Genomic DNA, 19,462 nt, shown 5'->3' on the forward strand with positions numbered 1-19,462 from the left:
ATAGGTTAAAATCGAAGACGATCCAAAAGAGGTGCAAGCAAAGCAGCTGTCAACAATTAAGTAAACATTCAAAATGGCCGAGCTTGTCGGCATAAGTCAGAGACATGAGTACCAACATAACGCCACAAAATAAATCGAAATTCGATACGAGGTAACCCGCGAAAATTCCACATTCGCGATACTTTTTGAACACACCTCTTACTATATATTTTTAGCATGCCCAATTTTGTTTCGCTTAACTTTTGTATTCTCTCTCTCTGGTGATAAGAATGCATGCAGACAACGGCTTTTTGAATGGCATAAGTATTTTGACAGCATCTTTATGAACATATTTTCACATTTTTGAGCACTCAAGAATGATACATTTTTTGTGCTTAAAATTATGTATGTAAATGTAATTAAAACATAAAATTTTTAAAAATTATTAAACAACATGGGTAAAACGTCTGAGCTAAGTTTGGTTTTCAGATCATCAATGGTAGCAAAGATTAACGCTGGAATCGCAGTCAAGGACACTGCCAAGGAGTTTGATGTGTCGCGTCAGACAGTGCACTACCAATTTAAAAAGTTTAAAGAGCATAATGACTTGAGTAATTTAAGAAGATTAAGAAGAAGAGGTGCTAAGCGCAAAACAGAACCCAGTGAAGACCGAATCACTGTACGGGAATTTAAAAAATATGTTTTCCTGATCTGCTGCCGACCCCAATTAGTGAGCGCACAGTCCGTCGACGATTAAATTAAAGTGATTTTAAGACCTATAAAGCCAAGGACGTGCCATACATAACAAAAAAAAAACAAGCAAAGACTGTCCTTTGCAAAAAAAAACATATCAATAAGCCAAAGGAGTTCTGGAGAAGCGTTTTATGGACAGACCAAAGTATATTTCCTCAAAAAAAAAAAAATTTTTTTGTAAGATTGCCAACGGTAGAAAGGCAAAAAGCGCCAAAAAGTAAGCCACGGTGGAGGCTCTGTAATGTTCTGGGGATGTGTGGCATATAATGGACTGGGAGACTTCGTTCCTGTCACTTGCTCCATGAACCAACACCAATATTTGTCGGTTCTAAACGAAAACGCCTTTACTTCTGGAGACCGGCTTATTGGACAATCCTTTATCCTGCAACAGGATAACGCCCATGCAACAAAGCCAAGATGATGGCAACATTTTTGAAGGATGTTGGCATTACATCCTTGGATTAGCCACCTCCAAGTCCAGATTTAAATATGTATTATTGAAATCGTCTGGTCTCTTATTAAACGCAAATGAACTGTATCGTGAAATAAAACGAGAGAGGAGACAATTTTTGAGATCACTTCCCTTTGGGAAAAGATATCTCCAGAGATCATCCAAAGTTTAATAGATTCAGTACCACGACGCCTGCAAAAAGTTATTGAAACCAAAGGAAAATTTTATATATATCATATTTTACTAAATTCATTTTTTTTCTTTACTTTTTTTGAGTTTAAGCTTTCTTATTAATATTAAAAGGTACTTGTCAAAATACTTATGCCACCACATGAACTTTACTTTAGTTTATAGATTTTCGAAATCATATGCAAAAATGTTGATTTCATTATTTTTAAGTTTGTATTACCAGTAAGTAAAACAGAAAAAAAAATCATTAAGTTATATTACACCACTGTAAAGTTACATAAAAAAATCCATCATTTGCAAGGCTATAATTTTTTTTATCACACGAGCATGATTTTCATAATATCCAGTTTTTTTGTTTTAGAATATAGAGTTTTCTAACCACTCTTAGAAACACATACTTACACAAAACTTCTAATGTAAGGGCAGATGAAATTGGTTTTTCTCGATTGATTTGCAAAACAACGTTTTCAGCTTCGCAACGAAAAACGCGGTCATTCTCAAAGCGAGTTGCATTAAAGATGAGTTCTGACTGAGTGTGATACGTCCCATCATCTTTTTCGAGCTATGGAAACATATTTGGTCTAACTAATAAAGATCGATTAAACTAATATCTATTACCGCTTTAATCCGAATTTCCGTTTGGTCGTTTTCATCAGCACTGATTAAGGAAGTCGAATTATACCAAGTAAGATTAACAGCTGGGCGAGCCCCGTGGATCTATAAAGTAAAGGAAAGAGGTTTGTATATTAATTTGGAACATGATAATGGAAAGTAAGATGAAGACTAAACTCCGTATGCGTTTCAAAAGCAGAAGTAAGAAAAGGCTTCAGTATCAGGCGGTCTCTTCTCGGCTGCGACCGATAAAGCAATATAAATAGATCAGAAATCTCTAAGCTAGTTATTCTGGTGAACGCCTAAGGACGCCACAACTTTAACTACTTCAACTGATTTCTTATTTATTACTGCTTAAGATGCGTTAAACACAGCATTTAAAGCCAAAAAAAGAAAGGAATCCTTGTTTATACCATTGCAGTGACTTTTTGAATGTCAGTCAGACACAAGACTCTCAGTATTAAAGTGATCTCGCTTTAACTTTCCCAAAGTAAAATTACCCGGATCGGACGACTATATCGACGCATTTCCGCGAATGTATCGTATGTTGAAAAATCTTATTTTACAGGAGAAGCTTTTTTTTTTTTTGTATTTCGGTATTTTTGTGCGATGGCAGTATTTCCATGCAAATGAAAAAAAATTGTATGGACATACGATAATTTCGCGCGCACATTGTAACATACGATAAAATTGAAACTTAATTTTTATCGGAACTATGTATAAGGCTTTCAGTTATAATATTGCACAGGGTAGTGAGACATTCGGTGCCTAACAATTTTGCATTAAAATCTCAATTTCGAAAAAAAAACGACATACGATACTTTCGCGGAAATGCGTCGATATCATAAAGCTCCTATAGGAAAGATAGCAAAAATAATGGAAAGGGAATTATGGGCACGGAGTTGATTATCAAACAGATCCATATTTTTCGATAGTAAAAAATCGCCGAGCATGCAAAATACATACTTATAATCTTTAGGCCTCGCACAACCAAAAAAGTCGATAATCGAGCTCTATCCGCGATATTTTGAAAAATCGCCTTTCTTTTTATTACTTTATGTATGTATTTTGATACATATGTAATATTAAAAGTAGTAGTAAAAGGTGTATGTAGTATAAGATTACTTTTATTACTTTATGTATTTTAATATATATGTAGTATGAGGTGAACTACATATTTATTAAAATACATATTACTCCAATAGGTTCACGACTTTTGGAAAAGTTTAAGTGAGGTAGATTAGACAAACGCAGGTGGCAAGATCATTGCGTTGCAATCTTCTAATGAAAATGAAAACTCACTGAAAGGGTAAAAAAAAGCGTATACTATGGTTGCTTGGTGTTCAAATAAGTATTCAGCGAAAAAAAATTTTGTTCGATTGATTTTAAATACTTACATCACATGTTAAAACCACTTTACTGCCTTGTACTGTATGATGTTGTACTCCATTAATATCGATACTTGTTGGGCGTACTGTAGAGTAAAACGAAAAAACGTTTCGGTATTTTTAAACAAGATACTAACTAAAGTTTCAAATACAATACCAAACAATTAAAGCTGCGAATAACAAATAATTAATTTAGCTTTAGCAAAACCCTAACTTATTTAGCCCTGCAGCTTAATCTAAATTCTATCAATCCGCAAGATTCTAATCACATAGTAAATATAGCAACCATTAGGTGCACTATATAGTTCATGTTTTCAAAATTTTTTACGAAATTAAATCGTTTTTCGAATTTCACAAATTTCAGCAGTATTAAGCATGTATAGCTAGTATAAGTATTCCATTATAATTTCAGTCTCATAGTTTAAAAGATGTCTTACTGAAATTTTACAAAAATTTGTATAGTTTTTGTACGCAGTATATACCTAAGTCGGAACGGGCGACTATAGCAGATAGCTCCCATTGGGGAGTGCGACAAAATATCGGAAAATGGCACTGTTTAAAAAAATTGTTTTGAGAAAACAATTAAAGAGAAAAAGCTGAATTTTTTAACTTTAATTGAAAACATATATATTTTTCGAAAAAAAAATCTCAAAATTGAAAAATCAAAAAAGGGGCGGGAGGAAGCGTTGCTCAGTTGCGGCATTTCGGCAAAAAGGTGTCCCGCTTACGGAAGTAAGTAACGGGTAATCGGAAACACAAAAGCCAAAAAGATTCTTAAAGTGTTTATCATAAAATAAACTAGGCTCAGAAAAATAAAATAAAAATTGCAAAAATGATTAGCTTTTGAAAAAAAAATTCGATTTTCGCGCTTTTTTTCTCAATAATAATTTTCTCAATTAAACAGTTTTCAATATTTTTGGATAATCCTAGTTCATTAGTTAAAGGAAACAATTAGGAACATTTAAAAAAAAAATTATGACGATTGGTTAACCCCAACGCCTTCAATTACTTCCGTAAGGTCCGAAAACGTAGTTCCGAGATAAACGCGTTTAAAGTTGTGGCTTTAAATGACCGGTGCTCTTGTAACTCTTGTAATTTTTCAAATTATGATCTGAAATTTGTTAACCACATTCTTAAAACATATATCTATACGAAAAGCCAAAGCCGAAAAAAATCGATTTTTTTTCGACACAAGGTGAGAACCTGCTTAAGTATTAGGGTGGAGCGAAAGTAGCAAAAAAAAATACATTTTTTTTTGTTTTCAAATTTTCTGTATTATCAATCGATGATCCTAAGTTAAACCTCTGTTCATACCAAAAACTAGACACCTAGGAATTAATCTTCAGGTGGCGCACTGCTTCACCATTTGAATTCAATCGCGCCTCCTGCGCTTTTACTTTTGTATTAATTGTGTTGGCAGTCCTACACATTTACATTAAAATTAGTCAACACTGTCACTTGACAATAAGAACAAGAAAAATAAAAAGCACATTTCATAATCTCAACGTTAATTACAAAGTATCAATTTATATCGGGATAATAACTGGAACTGTTCCCGAATTAACACGCACCTTGAAGGAAGTTTACAAAAAACTTTAATTTTTAAGCTTAAGTGGCTCCGATGTCTCGTATATAAGTCGGTTTTATTTGAAGTAAATACAATTAATTGCTTGTGGCGACGAAAAGAAAATAGAAAGTAAAGTGTTACAAAATGCCAAAAACTCGAAAAGATTTGAGGTGTCCCTACCGACGTATAATGATGTGATTAAATATTACTTATGGCACAAAAACGATCTACTAGAGTTGAATAATAGAAAAGATCCTTCAATCAAAGATGTTTGTGAATCAATTGCTACCGATATCGAAAATATATGGGCTAAAGCATCTATCCCTACAGTTAGTCATCAACAAGTTGTCGCAAGATTGATTGTGTATTACAACAAGTATAAAGGTGTAAAAAAACTGCGTAATGACTCCAAGAAACAAAAATTTTATGAAGATTCTCTAAAAAAGTTATTTGACATCGGAACATGTAAATGTATATCTAGAGAAGTATGCAAATGTCTAACTAAAGTGCCTGTTGCTGAAGAATTATTCTTGCACGACCAACGAACTGATCGCAAAATGTATGTAGGTATATAGGGACTGTTGACAAGGTGATGACTCAATCTATCCAGCGAGGCGAAATTAGGAAGCGAAAGTATGACCACTGGTCACGTATGCAAAAATCCATGTGTGCTCCTAGTAATTCTTCATCTGCTTCAAATATAATTGGGATGTCTGACAGTTCTTCTACAGAAACAGAATCTGATGAAGATTGTATTATGTCTACAGAAAAAGAAACCTCTAAACAATACCCAAGTGAAACTCAGCAGATGAGAGGTAAGCTGCAAAATCTAGCTTCAGCGTGCGATAGAACAGGAATTTCCGATCGATCTGCGGCATTTATTGTGAACGCTGCATTGGTCGATTTAAATGTAATCAGCAAAAAAAACGCAAATCAAGTTATAGACCGAAGCAAAATACGTCGAGAGCGAAAAAAAAGTACGCCAAGATTTGCAGAGTGTTATTGCTAGTAAACCTTTATGGGCTGTTTACTTTGACGGTCGAAAAGACAACACCTTAGTGATAACAACCACAGATAAAACATTGCATCGTAAGACTGTCACAGAAGAACACATCTCAATATTATCAGAGCCAGACTCTGAATACATCGGACATCTTTCCATTGATTCTGGGAAAGCGACGACGATTGAAAAGAGTATTGTTGAATTTCTTGAAGGTAAATTCGAATATCAAACATCTTTAATGTGTGTTGGTTGCGATGGCACAGCTGTGAATACAGGACATAAAAATGGAGTTATTATTTACTAGAGAAACACCTGAAACGCCTATTGCAATGGTTTGTGTGCTTGTTACATGCAAATGAAATACCACTTCGACATTTATTTTCCAGCTTAGATGGAACAACAACAGGCCCTAATAGTTTTTCTGGCGATATAGGAAAACAGCTAGCTTTTTTAGATTTTAAAGTGGCGGAATTCGAAGCCATTTCCACAGAATTGCCACCTTTAAATCCTAATTTGCTAAGTACTGATCAAAAATATCTGTTTGACATTAGCACCGCAATTTCTTCTGGTTCGGTGTCGCTCAACTTAGCTAGCAAAGACCCAGGAAAACTGGTACATTCCCGATGGTTGACTTGCGCAAACAGGATTCTCCTTTTATATATTGGAAAAGCTAAACCAAAAAAGAATTTGAGCGATCTCGCGACTTTCATTATGAAAGTTTATGCACAAACTTGGTTCGACATTAAGACAAAATCATCATGTAAATATGGTCCAATTCATGTTTTTAACATGGTTAAAAGATGTCAGTATTTACCAGATAACCTGAAAAGTATTGTACTGAAAACTATTCAAAGAAATTCATTCTTCGCACACCCAGAGAATTTGTTGCTGGCTATGTTGCAAGATGATGAGTCTCACATAAGGGAACTGGCTCTTCGAAGAGTGTTAAAAGCACGACGAGAGACCAAAGGAATGAAGGTTCGCGAATTTCGAGTCCCAGAACTATGGGGTGACGCATCTACTTATTATGAGTTAATAGATTGGACGAAAGAAAAGATTACAGAACCTCCTATGACAATGAAATATAGCGACACAGAAATTTCAAACCTGATTACTTCAGGAGCTTTGATGGATTTCAAAAAGTATCCTTGCCACACTCAGGCTGTCGAAAGGTGTGTCAAGCTTGTAACGGAAGCTTCGTTAGCAGTTTGTGGACCAGAAGCTAGAGATGGATTCATTTGAACATGAATAAAAGCCCGACAAGACATACCTGTTTTCGACACCAAATCTCAATATTTTCGAGTTAACGAGCGCCCCGAAACTACTGATTTTCGGCAATAAAATTTATTTTGTTAATTTATCATGATTTCATTTATTATTTTATTGTTTATGTTTAAAATTGATAAATAGGTCCATATATCGTTTTCAATTTATCATATATGTAAGTGAATGTCAAAAATTTCATTATTTCAAAACTTTAAACCTAATGCGCCACCTTAAGATATATATTGAGAAAACTAAAATTTTGCATAATTACTTTTAATACTATGTATCATCAATTAATAATACAGGAATATTAAAATTAAAAAAAAAAAATTTCGCTCCACCCTATTAAGTATGTCAAACAAAATACATAAAGGCTAAACAACATCGAAGATATGTCGATTTTTCTAATAAGTTTCTATATTTTCGGCGGTTGTTCCTATGATAGCTATATGATATAGTAGTCCGATTTTTTGATATTTAATTCGAAATTTAAGAGTCTTATAAAACTCTATATTCATTTTAAAACTCTAAAAACAACAATTTTATCACTCTTTTCCATTAATTCGATATAAATTGCTCGATATTTTAATGACAGCCATGTATTTAAGTTATCCGATATTTTTGAAATTTTTTCTTAATTTAAGTGTAGTCATAATCATGTCAATATGATTAAAAAACAACGACGATATAATTTTTTTTCATTTTAAATATATATATTTTTTAATCTTTCTTATGGCAGCTAAATGATATACATAGTTATCCGATTTTGATTAAATTTTATTCGAAATTTGATAGTAATTTGGAAGAAATCAAATCTTGCAGAGCAAAGGGTATTATAATTTCAATCAGAAGGTTGCAACGCAGTGAAGGAGAGACGTCGGACCCCATAAAGTATATATGTATGTATGTATATTCTTGATCAGCATCACGATCTGAATCGAAATACGTCTGTCCGTCTGTCTGTCTGTTTCTCTACTAGTCTTTCAGCTTTAAAGTTATCTTGCTGAAACTTTCCCAAAAGTTGTGTAGTTATTGCACGCGGTATATTAGTCTGAACGGGACGGATCGGGTGACTATATAGGATAGCTCCGATACAAGAGATTAAAATAAAAAATTTTAACGCCGTTGTTTTTGATCAGATCGACTTGATTTTTTCCAGATGGCGTTTTCTAACTCTTATAAAATTTCGGATTAAATTTGATCAAAATCGGATAACTCTATCATATAGCTGCCATAGGAAAGATCGAAAAATATATATATAAATATTGGAAAAAAAAATTTTGACGTCGTTGTTTTTTACCCGTCGAGCATGATTTTCAAAATCGAGAAAAAAATTTAATTTTAAGGCCAGGTTCCTCTAAAAAATTTTGAAAAAGTGAAAAATTTTTTTTTTCATAAATTGATACTGTATACTCGTCGAAATAGTGGGTGATTCCATATCAGATTTACAGTCGATATTGGGAAATTCGATGAGATATTTTTTTCATGCTCTTTATCGAAAATAAATCGACACGTATTTTTTTATATGGCTCAGAAAATTTTTTTGACAAAGTTATGATTTTTTGAATTTTTGATAAACTGCCTTTTTTTTGATGACAGTCGCGTTTTACAGCCCCAATAACTCGAAAACCGTACGTCGCAGGAAAAAAATCTATAGGAAGTAAAAATTTCATCCTTCCTTCTTCTTTGCAAAACTTTCGTGAAAAAATTTTTTAAACAATTTTTCACCACAAAAAGTTTAAATGTTTATAACAAATTAATTTTTCTCCAACTTGGACCATTTTGATTTTTTTTTTTTCACAGTAAATCCTTCAAATTCTTCTGATGAACATACTAAAATTTCAGAATGGTATCAAAATTAGTTTTTGAGTTATAGAATTTTAAAGATTATCATGCACGGTCCGCGCGTCAATTCGCTTCGCGCGCGCATAGTAAGGGTCAATAAAATGAATTTTTAATGCTATTTAATTCTATAACTCAAAAACTAATTTTGATACCATTCTGAAATTTTAGTATGTTCATCAGAAGAATTTGAAGAATTTACTGTGAAAAAAAAAAAAAAAATCAAAATGGTCCAAGTTGGAGAAAAATTAATTTGTTATAAACATTTGAACTTTTTGTGGTGAAAAATTGTTTAAAAAAATTTTTTCACGAAAGTTTTGCAAAGAAGAAGGAAGGATGAAATTTTTACTTCCTATAGATTTTTTCCTGCGACGTACGGTTTTCGAGTTATTGGGGCTGTAAAACACGACTGTCATCAAAAAAAAGGCAGTTTATCAAAAATTCAAAAATCATAACTTTGTCAAAAAATTTTCTGAGCCATGAGCCATATTTTCGATAAAGAGCATGAAAAAATATCTCATCGAATTTCCCAATATCGACTGTAAATCTGATATGGAATCACCCAGTATAGAATTAGTCCCGAAGGTCAGCAAGACCGAGAAGTAGGTATAAAAGAGTGAGGAGCGCTGCTGGTAATCCGGCCGCTCGAACGCCTTAAAATCTTCAAACTGATTTTTCTCCGAACCACGTTTTTTCGCATGAGTGACACTCTCATTTCAGAACTATTGCACTTATCGATTTGAACCTAACGGCATTTTACTCTTTAGATGTCTGGCTATGGCCTGAACCAGAACCAGAAATATTCATTATTATTTTAAAAAGTTATAAACAATTAAAAGTGAAAAAAAGGTTAAGAAAAAATTCAAAAGACCGCAAATTTTTTTAATTTTCATGGAAAATCTTTCATTCTGGTTCAGGCCATAGCTACTTCAAAACAGAACACAAAAAAAAAAATTGAATACTCAACATTTTCTGTTATAAAAATAAAATTACATAATTGAAAAAAAGTACGTTTTTTGGAGGAACCTGGCCTTAAAAGAAATACCAGAAAAAAAGTTATAACTAGAGCTCGGATAGTTATGCACGAAAAAAGGCCAAAATATGCATGCAAATATGCACGAAAAATAGCAAAATATGCTCAAGAATATGCATTCAAAAATACAATAAAATATGAAAGAATCATGCAAAAAATATTCATAATATGTTGGAAAAGGCGGTTCTTTATTTAAAAGCTAAAGTTTTGCACAGATTTACATTGAACTTCGACAAATTTGGTTGGTTTTGGTTCAAGATCCGATTTTAACGATTGGCTTCCCTTTAATGATGCAATATGCTGATTTACTTGGAATATTTTTTTCCTTAAACTGCACATTCACAATACGTACAAAATAAAACTGACTTATCAGACCGAAATACTTTGGGGAATTCGACTTTCATACGCAATATAAATTTGATTCGAAACAACCGATAACTTTAAATACCAGGAGACGAATGATAATTTAAGAATATAATAAAGCGTTTATTATGATTAGTCATTGAGAATCCATTAATAAGTTATCAATGTACCTAGTGTTGATCATTTGATGAAAATAAACAACGTGAAAGTCAATTTACTTTCAATTCCACGCAATAATCTTATACACAATTAGATAGATTTGTAATAGAATGTATTAAGTTTTTTGTTGTTATTCGCATCAGAATGAGAATGAAATATGCACAATATGCATGCAACATGCGTTTGCATGACTATCCGAGCTCTAGTTATAACATCGCTGTTTTTCATCAGAAAAGCTTTTTGGAATATAGTGTTTTCTAACGTCTCTTAAATTACGAATTAAATTTCATAAAAATCGGACGACTATATCATATAGCTGCCATATGAACAACAGTCGAAAATATGGAAAATTAATAGAAAAGTCGTCAAAGCTTCGATGTCGTTTAGCCTTTATGTATTTTGCTCGACATATTTTTTTTAAAAGCATTCCGACATTTTAACACATCTTGTACCTTAAAGGACTTGTTACTTGTTACTGCGCTGCATGGGTATAAAAATGTAAAATTGAACTGATCAGAACATTGTAAATTTGAAGTTCAGGATATTGAATGTGTAAAGGTAACAATAACAATGTTAGGCATAAGATTCTACTGATATCATTTTATTCACCTTGCAGGTCCAAGCTGAATAGTACTACGGTTGTATTTGGTATTGCTGCAGATTTTACACGACATTCGATATCTTGGGCAAGATCTTCGCGGGACAATTGCCAGTCCAACTCAAGTGTCGACGTATAGAGACCACCGTTTAGGTCATGTGTGGGTGAATCTGTAAAATACGGAAGAAAATGTGAGCAAAGGGATTTCCTTTCCGTTCCAACCACTCAGGAATGACTACTATATAAATATCTTTTTTAATTTTTCCTCCACAACGAGAAAACTAATACACATAAAAGTAAAGCAAAATAAAGCAAGTTCAAATTTATCGACGCATTTCCGCGAAAGTATCGTATGTCGCTTTTTTTGGAAATTGAGATTTTAATGCAAAATTGTTAGGCACCTAATGTCTCACTACCCTGTGTAATATTATAACTGAAAGCCTTATACATAGTTCCGATAAAAATTAAGTTTCAATTTTATCGTATGTTTCAATGTGCGCGCGAAATTATCGTATGTCCATACAAATTTTATTTCAATTGCCTGAAAATACTGCAATCGCACAAAAATACCGAAATACAAAAATAAAGAAAAAGCTTCTCCTGTAAAATTTGATTTTTCAACATACGATACATTCGCGGAAATGCGTCGTTATAATACTTACAAGTTGTCAGCCTTTTTGTTCCGCGGAACCAGCCCACTTCTGGTTGAGGGCGAGTGTTCTTCACAGTACAGGTCGCTTTAAGTGACTGACGTTCCTGCATGGGTCCCAATACGCTGCCATTCTCTATTCGATCTCCTTTTGCATCCAAAATAACAACCTCAGTGGGTGGCACTGAATGTTTGTTTAAAATCCGACATATAAAATTGGTTGTCAAGTGGTGTTGATTGTGTGTAAGTGGCGTTTAATTTAAAAGAAGGAAACAATTTGAAATGTAGTCTTTTAAAAAATATATAATGTATAATATAAATAGAAAGAAAAGTAGTTTTAAACCAATAAGAAATGTAATTATACGGTAAGTGTTATCAATAAAAATAAAATTCATCTTTTTCAATGTTTTTTTAACCAATAACAGTAATTACAAAAAAACAGAATCAACATAACGTGTCTTGAGGTAATTTTAACTAATTTATTTTTTCATAGACTTGTTTATCTCAGTGAACAATCTTTTTGTTCCTTACAAACTAAACACCCAATGTATTTACTGTTATTTATAGAGATTATTTACCAATGTTTTCTAAGTTTAGTAAGTATTTATTTAAGTTGCAGAAAGTTTACGTGTATAATGAGTATTTCAATGGTGTACAGTTTGAATCCATATGAAGTTAAGGTTAAATTTATTTGTAAGGTAAACATCGAAGACAGCATTGAAATTAGTGGTAAAAAAAAAATCAGTGGCAAGCCGTCGATTCGGTTTGTTTTTTTTTTCGTGGTACGTGGAAATTCATTGGTTGTATTTCGGTGATTTCAAAATATTTTAGCACATTTTTAGTTTGCAATACGTGGGTAAAAGCATACAAGGATTTCCATGTCGTTGTTGACGATCAGTTTGATATGATTTGTGGTTGTTTTTAAAAAAGAACAATTAGTTATGAAAAATATTATTATGAGTTTATAGAAGAATAAATGAAAGAGAAAGAGAAAGGTTAAAGGTAAATGGTTTTGGTGTTAACGGCTTAGACATAGAAATAAATAAACTTGCATACAACGCAAAAGCAATTACCAAAAACTGTTTATTTTGTTTATTGAAGTAAAACTAGATCTCACAATCTTTAAACAGCTTAAAAGCCATGCAAAGCCCTTTAAAACTCTATCAAGCAAACAAAAATTAACCCAGAACGGAAGCTAGTTTCGGGAAGCCGAATATATACCCTTGCAGTCATCAAATACGTCGAACAGAATACATAAAGGCTAAACAACATCGAAGCTGTGACAATTTATCTATTATTTTTCATATTTTCGACTGTTGTTCATATGGCAGCTATATGAAATAGTAAATTTAATTGGAAATTTTAGAGTTTAGAAAACTCTACATTCCAAAAATCATGCTTGTCTGATGAAAAACAACGATGTCACAATTTTATTTCCGTTATTTTTATACCCTTGCAGAGCAAAAGGGTATTATAATTTCAGTCAGAAGTTTGCAACGCAGTGAAGGAGACACCTCAGACCCCATAACGTATGTATATATATTCTTGATCAGCATCACGAGTAGAATCAGAAAACGTCTGTACGTCTGTCCGTCTGGCCGTCTGTCCGTCTGTCTGTTTCTCTTCAAACTAGTCTCTCAGTTTTAAAGCTATCTTGCTGAAACTTTCCCAAAAGTTGTGTAGTTATTTCACGCAGTATATAAGTCGGAACGAGCCGGATCGGCCGACTATATCGGATAGCTCCAATACGAGAGAATGAAATTAAAAATTCTCAGGTCGTTGTTTTTGATCAGATCGACTTGAATTCTTCCAGATGGCGTTTTCTAGCTACTATTGAATTTCGGATTAAATTTGATCAAAATCGGATAACTCTATCATATAGCTGCCAAAGGAGACATCAAAACATATATATAGAATTAATGGAAATAAATTGATAACATCGTTGTTTTTTACCCCATGAGCATGATTTTTTGAATATCAAGTTTTTTAACAACTCTTATATTGGGAAAAAAGTTTCATAAAAATCGGACAACTATATCTAATAGCTGCCATAGGGAAGATCGAAAAATCTATATAGAAATAACGGAAGTAAAATTATACCATCGTGGTTTTTCATCAGACAAGTATGATTTTTGAAATATAGAGTTTTCTTACGACTCTTAAATTACGAATTAAATTTGATCAAAGTCGGACAACTATATCATATAGCTCCCATATGATCTATAGTTGGAAATATGGAAAATAAATAGAAAAATCGTTATAGCTTCGATGTTTTTTAGCCTTTATGCATTTTGTTCGACATATTTGATGACTGCAAGGGTATATAAGCTTCGGCTTGCCGAAGCTAGCTTCCTTTCTTGTTATATAGCTTTTTCGATAATGAAATTATTTTAATGAAATTATTTTCTCGATTTAAGGGTTATTAAAAAACTCCACATTTTGAATATTATGCTCGTGGGATTTGTTTTTGACTTTTAAAATTTAAATTTTACCAACATTTCGAGCGCAGAATAATTACTATATTACACTGTATAAAGTGAAAAAAACAAATATAGGGGAGAGTGGGGATAGGTGAACCACTTTTTTTGTTGAACATTATTATGTCTGAACAATACAACGTTAGGGTCTGCTGTTTATAGGAATCTAAAAGAGCATTCATTCCTTTGCATTTAAAGTATTTTGTGAAAATAATATGTCACGTTTTTTGAACTTTATGAGCATTTTAAATTTTTGTCTCGAATGGTTCAAGTATCCCAACCCGTGGGGATACTTGAACAACCCCACAAACATAGTTGAACCACCTTTCAGGCTAATGGAATATTTTGAAATGTGTGATGTTAAGATACCGATTGGATAAACAACACATATGAAGATGGTGCACAAAATCCTGATAGAAGGTGAAATATTACTAGTGGTTCATCTATCCCCATGGTTCACCTATCCCCACTCTCCCCTACATAACAAACTTATACAGGATATAATATTTAAAAAAAAACACATATCATACTATTTGACCGACATTGGGTAATTTATATTATCTTTATAGAAATAATACTGATAATATCTATCGTAACATTTTTAGTGTCAAGCAAAACGCATTAAAGTTTAACAAAATCGAAGCGTTAATGATTTTTCTATAATTTATATCTTATATTTGAAAAGGAATCAACATCTGCCAAAAATTATCTTTATACGATTAATTTTTTGTAATTTAATTGTAATTTTTTTCCTATATGAGCTATAAAATTTAGTCGTCCGACTCGAACGCAATGAATAAGACACGCCAGTGTCATAAAAACTTTCGAGCTTAACTGCGGAATTATTTGCACAAGTAAGGAATTGAATTCTTAGCAAAATAAACTAAATTTTACTCTTATTTCAGATAGGTGTCGATTAGGGCTAAATTCGGTGGGAATACTAGAGAGCTCCACTGGCGACGGCCAAAACTGATCTACGTGATGGTAGCTACCATCCTCGTGGCATCAGCTGCACAATGAAGCTATTTTGAGTACTACTGCCTTTGATCCTCGACAAGGAACGGACTCCCCGGAGTTGTAGTGCCCTAAGCTGAAAGGTTTTACTTCTTTACCGCTGGATGCGGTTGAGGAAATCTTCGCAAATCCCAACCTTCAGAGGCATTGGTGCACTTTTTGCTATTGCAAGTAGCCCGTTTAAGAATGGTCAATTTTGAAATCAACTCTATTTTATCAGGTCATACATACATAGGTCTGCCCTAAGCCATCGATAAAGTCTCTCCCGTAAACGACTCCAACTGCAACAAGTTGGCACGCAAGGTCTTTATAAAATAATAAACACATAATATAACGTTGTTATACCCTGCAGAGCAAAAGAGTATTATGATTTCAGACAGAAGTTTGCAACGCAGTGAAGGAGAAACCTCAGACCCCATAAAGTATATACGGGTGATTCCATATCAGATTTACAGTCAATATTGGGAAATTCGATGAGATATTTTTTTTCATGCTCTTTATCGAAAATAAATCGACACGATTTTTTTATATGGCTCAGAAAATTTTTTTGCCAAAGTTATGATTTTTTGAATTTTTGATGAACTGCCCTTTTTTTGATGACAGTCGCGTTTTCCAGCCCCAATAACTCGATAACCGTAAGTCGCAGAAAAAAAAAGTATAGGAAGTAAAAATTTCATCCTTCCTTCTTCTTTGCAAAACTTTCGTGAAATAATTTTTTTAAACAATTTTTCACCACAAAAAGTTCAAATGTTTACAACAAATTAATTTTTCTCCAATTTGGACAATTTTGATTTTTTTTTTTTATCACAATAAATCCTTCAAATTCTTCTGATGAACATACTTAAATTTCAGAATGGTATCAAAATTAGTTTGTGAGTTATAGAATATTCAAGATCATCATGCACGTTCCGCGCGATCGGTCTCAGGGCGTGCGCCGACCAACGACTCTAACGAGCGTCAATTCCCTTCGCGCGCGCATAGTAAGGGTCAATGAAATGAATTTTTAATGCTATTTAATTCTTTAACTTACAAACTAATTTTGATACCATTCTGAAATTTAAGTATGTTCATCAGAAGAATTTGAAGGATTTATTGTGATAAAAAAAAAAAAAATCAAAATTGTCCAAATTGGAGAAAAATTAATTTATTGTAAACATTTGAACTTTTTGTGGTGAAAAATTGTTTAAAAAAATTATTTCACGAAAGTTTTGCAAAGAAGAAGGAAGGATGAAATTTTTACTTCCTATACATTTTTTTTCTGCGACTTACGGTTATCGAGTTATTGGGGCTGGAAAACGCGACTGTCATCAAATTTTCAAAGTTCATCAAAAATTCAAAAAATCATAACATTGTCAAAAAAATTTTCTGAGCCATATAAAAAAATACGTGTCGATTTATTTTCGATAAAGAGCATGAAAAAATATCTCATCGAATTTCCCAATATCGACTGTAAATCTGATATGGAATCACCCATACATACTTTATATTCTTGATCAGCCTCACGATCTGATTTGAAATACTTTATGGGGTCTGAGGTGTTTCCTTCACTCCGTTGCAAACTTCTGACTGAAATTATAATACCCTTTGCTCTGCAAGGGTATAATGAATAGAAAAATCGTCAGAGCTTCGATGTTGTTAAGCCTTTTTGCATTTTGAACGACAAATTTTATGACTGCAAGGTTATATATGTAAGTTTCGGCTTGCCGAAGCTAGCTTCCTTTCTTCTTTTTTTATAACGCAAGACAGTTTTTTCAAAAATCGACATTTTAAACAACTACTAAAAACACATTAAGTAAATATTATGATTACACAATCACATTAGTGGTCCGTTTTTATTTTTCAACTTTAAATCAAAATAAAATTTATAAAACTAACAAAAACCAAAAATTTAAAAAGCTTAAATAAATGTACATACGTACGTACATATATTTTAATTTACATACATTTTGCTTTAATTTAAAAGGTAAAACATTTATAAACAAAAATAAATAAAAAATATGATTTAGTGTATTATTCGGTATTTTCGGGAAGTTGTATAATAGAACCCCATGGAAACTCTTAATTGATTGCACTGTCTAGTCTAATATCTAAGCTCAAATTGATTGCAAACGTACCGAAAAAGGTAGACCTAGCTCCGAATTTTCAAATGGACCCAAAAATCAAAAATACTTCCTTGGAGCAACGCAAACTTGTGCTGCAGCTACATTTAAAGGGTACCCATAACCTAAAAATAAAGGCGAATACGCCTTTAAAAATGAGGGAATAGCAGCGTCAATTAAACCAAAAAGGACAACACAAAAAATTGACTAACCGAGAAGAAACCGAAATTTAGCGTACCATTAGAATGCGGGTACAACGGCAGAGTCGCTCGGAAAAAGGCTTTGCTATGAGAAGGTAAGGAAGAAGTTTGCCCAGGAGTGCTACAAAACGCACCAAAGCAGGTGGGATGATGAAATTTTCTTGGACAAGGGCATGCTCAACATATTCGGCAGTGACGAATCCATATTCAATTAAGGAAACAAAATATAACCATCGTAACACACAAACAAGCATGAAATTTTAATTGACTTTTGATTTTTAAATTTAATTATGTTACATAAAATCGGACGACGATAGAATTTAGCTATCATAGGCACAATCGTTGAAACTATAAATAAATTTAATTAAGCAATGTTCCGATAATTGATGCAGAATGGGAAAAAACTGGCAAAACTTATGAAGTACTAGACAATACACTTTATTAATGACGCTGTAAGTATAAAATTAACAAATTTTAAAATATTGTTTGTATGGATTTGAGAAGTTCTAAATGCAAGGGTACATGTAAAACCTTCGACTCGCTAAAACTAACTAATTTTCTAAGAGCTTCTATTTATCTTTGTGTATTCTCTAAAAAGGGGTTAATAAATCTTTGTTGCGAAAAACCCTATTGTGTTTTCACAGACAAAAAGAAAGCACCAAAAAGTATAAACGATCACAGTTTTAAGCATAAGAATCCACTTAACATAATATATGAAGCAAACTTAATTGAGCAAAAGCAAACGAATCCGTAGAGCAAATTAAAACATTAAAATTACTTTAAACATGCAATTAGGATGTAATATTTAAAAAGAGATTTCACTAATTAGCTATTATTAGTTGATTTTCTTACCTAAGACTCTTAATTCAATTCGATATCCATTAAAGTTATCACATGTTTCTTCTGGTATAAAAAATGTAGTATCACATAGATATATATCTTCGTCGTCTATTTTCAAGTCTCTGATAACTAATCTGTATGGGTTTTGCTCAACAGTTACTCTATAAAAGATAAAAATTAAATATCTTTAATAAATGTAATTATTTGTATTCCTTCTTGCCTTTTTTCAAATTCTTTATTAACGCTTGTCACATTACTGTCTCCGAGGAGCATTGCTGCAATGCGATCATCGCCCTTAAACCAATTTAGTGAGTGCAGTTTTCCACACTTGTCGACATTAACGGGACACGGTAGAACAACTGATTGACTTTCCTGCTGACTGATGGTGGTATCTGAAAAACATAAAAACACGGTTCATAGCAAATTTAAACGAATAAAGCAATTTGTATTTTGAGGGAAGTTAATCAATTTAGTTTCTACCCTGGTAGACATGTGGTAATTGTTGAGTTGATAATTGTTCCAATCGAACAGTCGATCAAACTTGAAGAAGGATTACTTATCACATTAAAATGGCGTGCGCGGGGGAAAAATCGCAGCGTCCTCGAAATGCTCGGGAAGTGTTCCTGGTTTATTCTCAGAATCGTAACCTTCATCTGGGTCATCCGGTGGCACTTGGCACCAGCGCTTCATCGTGTTGGACGAGTAAGCCTACTTTCTTTTTCTGGGCATGTGGTATATCTTCTACTAAATATCTGTCGTTTGACAGCACCTTACTAACAATAAAGGAACCAATAACTCTTGTTTCTTAAAATGCGTTTGCCAGGGAGTTCTTCAGAATAACTTGGGGCTAATAACCATACAGTAGGTGTGCTTAACTTTTTTTTTGGATAGAACGGCTGTGCCGCAATCAGTGATGATTTTGTGTGGCATTTTAATGGAGGTGGTTACATCTTCTAGGATGTTAATGTCGAGTTTTGGTT

The 19,462-nt window shown here is 32.9% G+C and overlaps 1 protein-coding gene across 1 annotated transcript in view; it reads right to left on the reverse strand.

Annotated features, from left to right (window-relative positions):
- Nucleotides 1-19,462, reverse strand: part of LOC108100738 — an 82,530-nt gene that overhangs the window by 43,133 nt on the left and 19,935 nt on the right. Inside the window, 7 exon segments of the mRNA XM_043209056.1 lie at nucleotides 1,775-1,934; nucleotides 1,991-2,089; nucleotides 3,382-3,458; nucleotides 11,215-11,373; nucleotides 11,866-12,036; nucleotides 18,495-18,643; nucleotides 18,703-18,874. Coding sequence (XP_043064991.1) covers nucleotides 1,775-1,934; nucleotides 1,991-2,089; nucleotides 3,382-3,458; nucleotides 11,215-11,373; nucleotides 11,866-12,036; nucleotides 18,495-18,643; nucleotides 18,703-18,874 — 987 coding nt within the window.

Source organism: Drosophila ficusphila, unplaced genomic scaffold (assembly GCF_018152265.1).
Source record: "Drosophila ficusphila isolate 14025-0441.05 unplaced genomic scaffold, ASM1815226v1 contig_106, whole genome shotgun sequence".
Classification (NCBI taxonomy): Eukaryota; Metazoa; Arthropoda; class Insecta; order Diptera; family Drosophilidae; genus Drosophila; species Drosophila ficusphila.